Below are 9,818 nucleotides of genomic sequence, written 5' to 3'. Positions count from 1 at the left end.
GGTTCCTGGTAGCAAGTTGAAAGGAGACTTGGATACTATAAGAGAAAACAGGAAAATGAATGTAAATTGTATATAATTGAATCCATATTTCATAAAGGTATTCATTGGGCTTACCCAAGCAAGCCTATATACATTGATATAAAGCTTGGGTGGAGGCACTACTATTGTAATCCATTTATAATAATATTCCAAAGTAGGGTTACATAAATGGAGGCACTGCTGAGATCCCAGGGAGTCTTAGTAAATTACTTTAATCAGAAACAATGGAAGGATTAACTGGAGACGATATTTACCACTGGTGTCAGAGGAAGGGGGTAAACCCCCAAAAGTGTATTGGAGTAGGAGGAGAGTTAACGGAAACTTCGGATGACACTGTGTTAAGAAAAGTGAGTACCCTGTACGGAGTAATAAGACCAAATATAGTGGACAACTGGGATGACGAAGCAGGAAGAAAGATTGCTGTCTTGGTTGAAACGGATAAAGAATTGGACGTGAATTTGATACCATTAATGATAATAGCTGATGAAGAAACAGGAAGAAGATGGTCCATAATTGGTCCTAATATCAGAGAAGAAAATATCACCAGTATACCCATCTCGGGCGTGATCTCACCACAGGGAGTAGACAAAGGAGAAGCTAGTGGAAATGGACACACTGCTACAAATGTAAATGGTGGACAATTCGAGACCATGGTAGATAGGGTGGTCTCCCAACTTGAGAGATGGCATTATGAAGGGAGTTATCGGAGGTTGAGGATCTTTTCTGGTATTGTACCCATACCCACCGGAGAAGAACCATATGAATCATGGAAAGAAGCCGCCGTTCAACAAGCAGAGGAATGGCAATGTCCTGATAAAATAAAGAGACAACGAGTGGTGGAGAGTCTACGAGGCCCAGCCATGGGGATAATACAAGCAGCCAGGAGAAGTAATCCAAATGCCAATCTGGAAACCTACCTCGAGGCCTTGGATTATGCGTATGGTACTATGGAAGATGTAGGGGATCTGTTATCCAGATTACACCACACGTTTCAAGAGCCTAGTGAGAAACTGAGCGCTTATGTTATAAGAATAGATAAACTACTGTATTAGATAGTGGAGAAAAAAGGGATCACTCGAGATGAAGTAGATAAAAGTCGCATGAGACAGGTATTACGGGGTGCTTTAACAACTGATCCTGTAGCACAGAAGTTGAGGTGTTCTGAGAAAAAGGAACCACCAAACAAGAAGAAATCAAACAAGAAGAAGTACTAATTGAGATGAGGGAAAAGACGGTAAAAAAGGTTAAGGTAGTACAAACCGTGACTGAGACTTCCCCATTAGAGGAGAAAATATTAAAATTAATGGAAGAACAGAACAAAAGAATAGAGCAATTCATTGAAAATCAAAGTACCAATAACCTTTCCCAGAGTACTCCATCTAGTGATTCAACACGGGGTGGGGGAAGAAGGGGCACTTTCAATAGCAGGGGCTGTTTTAGGTGTGGGAGGATTGGCCATCGAGCCTTTGAGTGTAACCTGAATCGGAACTCGCCTCGGAGGTATGTTACTCCCTCTCTGAACACCGATGGTGAAGACCAAGAACGGGGAAACGGACAAGGGAGGCCCGTGAATCCCCCACAGGTCTCCTAGAGGTTGGTCACTGCGCAATGGGGAGTACATGGTGGAATGGAGTCCTGCCTGAGGGGTTGATGGGACCAGCTCCAGTAATGGCTGCTACAATCAACGGACACCACTGTAAGGTACTTGACGATAGTGGCTCTCAAGTATCAATTATATTCGAAGACTGGTATAAGAAACACCTCTCTGATGTACCCCTACTGCCGTTATCTGGACTAGTGATATGGGGATTGAGTGTGGAGAAATATCCATATTTAGGATTTATAATAGCTAGTCTAGAAATTTATCAAGAGAAAAGGGAAGAGAAGCTGCAAATACCCCTAATAGCACTGGTATGTCCAGAAGTCCCGGAGAGTAAGGGTGGTGAGCCCCATATTATCATAAGAACCAACACCAGGATTTACTCCCTTCTTATAGAATGGTTGGAAAAAGAGGAGAAAAGGACTGGGGTGCAGGTTAATTCATGTGAAGTGGTATCTGAAATAGTCCAGAAGGAAAACAGTAGCCCATTTGAAGGATGTTTTGTGGGGAGTGAGATCGAACATGCTGAAAAATTGCTGTTAATCACAGAATTGGAATCCCGAGGGCAGGTTTTCTCCACTGGGGAGTGGGATTTAGGAAGAGCAAAAGGGATGGAACATTGTATCAGACTCACGGATGATACCCCCTTTCGAGAACGTTCTCGGAGAATAGCTCCCGCGGACTTTGAAGACGTTAGGAAACATCTGAAAGGTTTATTGGAAAACCAAGTAATTATGGAATCCAAGAGTCCGTACTCCTCCCCGATTGTGATCGCACGCAAGAAAAATGGAAACATCTGAATGTGCATTGACTATCGGACCCTAAATCATCGAACGGTGACCGATCAATACACGGTGCCTAGAATAGATGAGGCCTTGGATTGCCTACAAGGGAGTGTGTTGTTTTCAGTATTAGATTTGAGAAATGGGTATTATCAAATACCAATGCGGCCTGAGGACAGAGAAAAAACGGCCTTTATATGCCCACTTGGATTCTTCGAGTTCCTACAAATGCCCCAAGGGGTGAAGGGGGCACCAGCTACCTTCCAACGTGCCATGGAAAATATAATAGGAGATATGAACTATCGGGAAGTGATAGTATACTCAGACGACATTATAGTATTTGGCTCTACTCTCCAAGAACATAATCGTCGTCTTTTCAAAGTCCTAGATAGATTGCTGGAAGGAGGTCTGAAACTGTCAGTAGACAAATGTCATTTATGTCAGTCAAAGGTTAAATACCTAGGACATATCGTCAGCAGATATGGAGTGTCGACAGATCCAGAAAAAGTACAAGCCGTGATGAACTGGCCTCGACCTACTAAACTGAAGGAATTACGATCTTTCCTGGGATTTTGCGGATACTACCGTCGCTTTGTACCGAATTACTCTGCTCGGGCAAAACCTTTAACCTACCTGACTAAAGGATACCCCAATGTAAGGAAAGGAAAAACTCTAAAATCTACACTGAAGGGAAATTATTATCAGTCCAATGATCCATTTGGGGAGCGATGGAATAACGAGTGTGAAAAGGCATTTATAATGTTGAAAGAAAGTCTGACGCATGCACCTGTGTTAGCATATGCCGACCCCAGTCTACCGTATGTATTACATATAGACGCGTCTACGAGTGGACTGGGGGGAGTGTTATATCAACAACATCCTGATGGGCTAAGACCAGTATCTTTTGCTAGTAGAGGTGTATCAGAGAGTGAGAAGAGATACCCAACCCATAAATTAGAATTCCTAGCATTAAAGTGGTGTGTAGTGGATAAGTTCCACGATTATTTGTATGGAGTGAAATATGAAATACATACTGACAATAACCCATTGACTTATGTACAGACCACCGCCAAATTGGATGCAACAGGGCACCGTTGGTTAGCAGCACTGGCGCTCTATGATTTCTCCTTGAAATATCGACCTGGAATAAGTAATGTGGATGCCGACTCGCTCTCTAGAATACCCGGGCAATTAGCGGGAGAAACAGAAAATGAGGAGTGGATCGAAATACCCGCTGGAGAGGTCCAAGGAGTATGCCATAGTATGAGAGCAATTAGTATGACAGTAAGTGAAGCAGTAAGCACACTGGGTGCAACCTCGGAGGCCCTACCGTTCTCTTATTGTTGGATTAGCCAGATGGAGTTGGAAGATCTGCCAAGAGTAAAGACATATCAGCTTAGGAGAGAGCAACTACAGGATCCATGTATAAAATGGGTGATGCCAGGAGCCGTAACTAAGAAAGCTGGCCAGATGACAGCTGAGTGGGCTTTAGAAATCCAGCTTTTAAAGAAACAAATGAAAAACTTGGTTATGAGAAGGGGTATACTCTACCGATGCACTCAACTACCAGATGGTAGAAAAAGGTATCAACTTGTATTGCCCAGAAAACACCGTATTAAAAGCCTGCAAGCCTTACATGATCAACATGGACACTTGGGATTTGAAAAGACTTTAAAGCTGATAGATTTTATTGGCCAAATCTATCCAAAGAAGTAGAACAGTATTGTAAAAATTGTGGAAAATGTATATTAAGGAAAACCTTACCTCATCGAGTAGCCCCTTTAGTAAACATTAAAAGCAATGGTCCTTTGGATTTAGTATGCATGGACTTTCTAACCCTGGAAATAGATCAAGGAAAAAATTGTAATATTTTAGTAATAACCGACCATTTTACAAGATATTCACAAGCTTACATAACACCAAATCAGAAGGCGTCCACAGTAGCAAACACCCTTTGGAGCAAATTCTTTATTCATTATGGGCTTCCAAATCGATTACACTCAGATCAAGGTAGAGAATTTGAGAGTAACCTGATCAAAGAACTTTGCAAGATGTGTGGAATTCAAAAATCTAGGACTACGCCATATCATCCCCAAGGTGACCCACAACCGGAACGCTTCAATAGAACACTACTGAATATGTTGGGAACCCTGAGTCCGTTGAACAAACATCATTGGAGACGTTACATTGACCAGCTGATACATGCTTATAACTGCACACAGAATGAGGCTACTGGATACTCACCTTATTATCTGATGTTTGGGAGAGAGGCTAACCTACCGATAGATGTAAGTCTAGGAGTCTCGTCCGGTGAAAGTTCCTATAAATCTCATGTGAAATATGTTGAAAAATTGAGGGAAGAATTGGCTATGGCCTATCAATTAGCAGAACGGGTGGCTCGCCAGAGCGGAGAAAAGAATAAGGTCTATTACGATCGGAAGGTGCGAGACCAGGTGTTATTCCCCGGAGACAGGGTATTGCTGAGGCAATTGGGGATGCCAAAAAAATTCAAAATTGCCAACAGATGGAGGGAAGAACCCTATATCATAATGGAAAAACTGAAAGACCTACCAGTATACCGAATACAATCCGAAAATGGGAAAGGAGCGATATTAACTCATCACAGACAGAACCTACTTCATATAGGTAGGGAAGTTCGACTGGGAGAGGAGGAAGAAATGAATGAAGGTACAGACATAAACCCTAGATTGAGGATGGATAATCGATCTAAAGAGAGAAAAGAGTTGGATGATAATGAAAATAATGTGGAAGCAGAGGAAGGCCAGGGATGTTACTAAAAGGAACAAGAAGAAATCTTTGAAAAAGATATTGGACCCGAACAGACTATTGATAGTCAAGAGGCTGGCTCTCTATCCCATGTGGGTCCGGAAATTAATTTTAATGATTCTTCAGGAGAAGATTGGAATCTATTAAATGAAGACAGTAATGATATTCTGGGAGAGTTAGGAGATTAACCGTTATGTAGTACTGATGGAGGGGAAATGAGTAATATAAATAGACCCAAAAGAAATAGACAACCCCCTCTCATGATTACTTATGACCAGTTGGGGACTCAAGAGATTATCCCCAGAGTAATCACTCATTATAATATTGAATCTTACTTGCCTTATTTCTAATAACATACCTGAGATATATATGTTGGTGATCCCATGGTTTGAGTTAAATGGAATCACCAGGGGGAGAGTGTAACCCACTGGTTAATTAATAATAAAGTATGTATAAAAATTGTAATAAATAGATGTATATATGATATCTATATATAATATTAATAGGTACATGTAGCTTGAACTGGTGAAAATGGATGTGTATATGATATAAATATATAGAAGTACTATTAAATTATAGCAAGGACTGAGAAAAGGCTTTTAAGATGAGACTCGCGGGGAGAGAACATGCTAGAAACCCCTCATGCAGAAGAGAGAGATACCGCGAGCACAAAGCAGTGAGGAGGCAGTTAGCCGTTGGAAGGGTCAGGAGACCAACCGACTTCACTTGCGGAGGATAGATGAGACTGAGCAGTAGCACCGGAGGAGACCGGGACACGCAGGGACCCTAGCCGCGAATACGATAAGGAGCAGACCGGAGAGTACAGAGGCAGTGCAAGGCGCCAGAGTGCGGAGACAGCCCCATATGCCGGAGTGTAAGTACTCACCCCTGATTGCCTGGCCATCAGTGCAGAGCCCGGTGTGACGGCTGCCATTAGTAAAGTGCGTCAAGTGAGAGGGGCCGACGGCAGAGAGGGATAGAGCTCCAAGACAGCGGCCGAAGGAAGGACCTGGAGATGCAGCATAACACAAGATGAGGAGTCGGGGGAGTGACTACGCATTAGACGAGGTGGGATTGCAGCATACACCTATCACTCACACCTCACTCCAATAGCATTTCCTCCCATGGCAGTATACTAACTAGAAGTATATGGATGGATCACAGGCTCCCTCTAGTGGGAACTCTGTATAAGATACAAATTAAAATACAGAAGAAGCTATAAGAAGATGTATAGACTATAACACATTCTCTATGGTTAAAACATAAAAGAAACATAGTGCAGTGTTGAGTCAGGACTGTTTCATATACTCGTGGGCTAATTAACCCTATAGAACAAGCACCATGTCAGTAATTCAGAAATAACTAAAGACAATAAAGAGAGGGGACTGCTTTGAAATTCTGAGTTATTACTAACAAGAATAACGACAGGCTATTCTACTACCAAATTGAGACCCACTATACCCGGGAGTATTACTGGAGTATACACAGTTTAACATTTCTCTTAAGCTAACCTGGATTGGGGAAAATAGCTGAAGATTGAGACTTTAATATTCATTGCAGCTATCCTAAACCCATATATGGATTATAAACATAGTGGAATTGAGGGACGGTATTAATACTGAATGAGAAATATTCACAGAGGATTGGAACATAAGGAAGAACAGGGGAATATACGACTATTACAAAGATTTTAGGGAAGGTATGTGATACCAATCCAGTTCTTCACGATAGCCACACTCATTAACATTAAGGGCCCCAATGAGCTCATCATTGACTTCAGAGTACCCGGGTCACTCTTAGTTTTTAAATGTATACAATTTGAGATGTAATAAATACATTATTTAGGTGATTAATTGAAAAATCTAGTCTTATTATATATAATACTCAATGTCCTTGTGAAAGTATTAAACGATGTTGATTAAAGTTATACTATAAATTTTATCTACTTACCATTCATCCGGTTCCTGGTAGCAAGTTGAAAGGAGACTTGGATACTATAAGAGAAAACAGGTAAATGAATGTAAATTGTATATAATTGAATCCATATTTCATAAAGGTATTCATTGGGCTTACCCAAGCAAGCCTATATACATTGATATAAAGCTTGGGTGGAGGCACTACTATTGTAATCCATTTATAATAATATTCCAAAGTAGGGTTACCGAGGGTTACCGAGCCCACTCATCTAAAGATGAGTGGGCTCGGTTCCCTGAGTACCGAACCCCCCCCCCCCCCCCCCCCAACTTCATGCTCCGAGTCCGGATCCGAGTCCAGCTCGAGACTTCCCGCCAGACTCAGAAACCAGAACGAGGCAAAACGTCATCATCATGTACGATTCTAGCGGGATTTGGATCCCATATAAACAGCTGCGCATCACCGCCATTTTCACTCCGGACTTGTGTAACCCCGGTAGTCTGCAGGGAGCCATGAAGTACATATGAGCTAATCTTACCCATATGTTAACAGGAGAGCCATTACAGAGTAATTTTGTATGTAATGCCTTATAGTTAATAATAGATATTTGCAGTAATTATCTATTTAGTTTAAAACTTTAAAGTACATATGGATGGACCAAAATGTGTATATCTAGAGATAATGTATATATTTCTTATTAAACTGTTTAAATAAGTTTAATATTGCGGACAGTATATAAATTTGATATATATATATATAATTGTCAGCCTGCCTATGTATTTATGCACGCGGGTGAGTGCTGCATAGTGCTCGTGGGAGAGAGCTCGTGAGAAGAAACGGCAGGAGGGGAGGACGGTTGGTGGCGCAGAAAGGGAGAGGACAGAGAGAGAGAGCCGGAGAGACGTGAGTGCGGGGAGGACCGGAGAGACGTGAGTGCGGGGAGGACCGGAGAAGTAGCGGTGGATCCAGGCGAGGATTCGGGAGAGGCTATTCCGTGAGTAGGAGAGAAGTGATGCCGCGATAGAGAGCCGGGGGAGGAGTCTTGGCTGCCCAGTGAAGGTAGCATACTGACGGACCCCACAGCGGCTGACGGGAGCTGGCGAGAGGAGAGGATAAGGCTGGATAGTCAGCTGGACTGGGGCCAGGTACAGCCTTATTTACAGTAATACCTCCCTAAAGAATAAGAAAAGGGGGCATCATCCATTATCTAGCTACATTGTCAGCCGCACAGTGATTACAAGTAACTGATAAGGCTTACTGGCAGAGAGAGAAGATGTAGACAGGGGTACCGCATTTGGGTCCGAAGAGTATTATACCCTTTTAACCCTCACCCGTAAAGACTTTATCAAGATACCCTATATATCCCCCTATATAAGTGCTCTACTGAGAAATAGGACTCCATATAGTATAGCATTGCCGGAGGAGGTAAAGGCTATTTCAGCGAGGAGTAAGAGCAGCTAAGATTAATGGTGCTGAGTTTATGCAACTACCCATCGCACACACTATCTATTCTACTGAGTGGTAATAGCACTGGATGTACTAATATATCTATCTTCTGACTAACCAATCTCGACTGTCATCCGTTGCCTACCGGTTATGAGATACTAGGCAGAATAGAACTGAGAGGGGTCCCAGAGAACTGTTAGTGTCAACCGGTTTCTCATCTATAAAGCCATAATGGAGTCTGTACCCGCATACTAGGTTAAACTACCTTCATATGTAAATTACCTTAACAGTTGTAATCTGCTTGACCCAACATCCATAGGATCATCCCTCTTGGTACTGTAAGTAGACAGGGATACTACACTGCAGCGAGGTGACAACTGGGACTGAGCAAGCTGAATTGGATTACATTGCAGGGGTTATAAAACGTCCCGGAGGAGTCCTATTACCCACAATTGGGATAATGGGGATCAACTAACATCGATATAAGCTACGTGGGAGATTTTCATCCATATATATTCTGAACAAATGCAGAGGCTACAGTTGTAGGAGCATTAAAATTACCTCCGGACACTTAATTTAGGGCCCCAACAAGTGCACCAACGTATTACTCGAGTAACTGTATGTAAATAAGATCAAATATCAGTTCCCCACTAAGTGACTATTGCAGTACATTTCTGTCCATGAGAGTTTTTTACCGGTTTTGAGTTTTTTGTAATGCATGCGATTTAAATTGTATAGAAAGGGGTAGATTAGTATATGTGTTACTAACTTTATCAATATAAAATTGTGAACTTTACCATAACACTGTGGAGTTATTGTCATGTGAGTAGGAGTGCATTATTATTTACTGGAAAAAACTTACCTGTATTAAGAGATTCCTGAGACCGTCAAGGAACAGGAGCTGAAATACAAAGACGAAACACTCAGGGTAAGAGTCGGTAGGTGTATACTCATTACCTTATAAAGATTAATGTTACAACAAAAGATTAACTTAGGGTTTCTCAAGCTCACCCCGATTATATCAAAAGCTTGGGTGGAGGCACTCTGGTAACTATATGATCTAGTAACCCTATAACTCAAAGAGAAAGGACAAGGGAGGGTTACACTTGGAGAGCGAGGGAGACATACCTCTGTCTCTCTGTGGGTGGTGGCGTCGGGTGGTGTTAGTGTGTGCTCTGTAGGGGTGCTGCTGCAGTCACTGTGGTGTACCTGTGCTGTGTTATGGGTGTTGTCCTGGCTGTCACTGGTGT

The 9,818-nt window shown here is 42.2% G+C and overlaps 1 protein-coding gene across 1 annotated transcript; it reads left to right on the top strand.

Moving 5' to 3' along the window:
* Positions 1-263: 263 nt before the first annotated feature.
* LOC134934522 (modulator of apoptosis 1-like) lies at positions 264-1,091 on the top strand. Its single transcript, XM_063929948.1, has one exon. It carries the CDS (start codon positions 264-266, stop codon positions 1,089-1,091), a length of 828 nt encoding a protein of 275 aa, XP_063786018.1.
* Positions 1,092-9,818: the final 8,727 nt, after the last annotated feature.

Source organism: Pseudophryne corroboree, chromosome 6 (genome assembly GCF_028390025.1).
Source record: "Pseudophryne corroboree isolate aPseCor3 chromosome 6, aPseCor3.hap2, whole genome shotgun sequence".
In the NCBI taxonomy this organism is placed as follows: Eukaryota; Metazoa; Chordata; class Amphibia; order Anura; family Myobatrachidae; genus Pseudophryne; species Pseudophryne corroboree.
The sequence above is the reverse complement of the archived record's forward strand: the minus strand, read 5'-3'. Positions and strand labels throughout refer to the sequence as shown.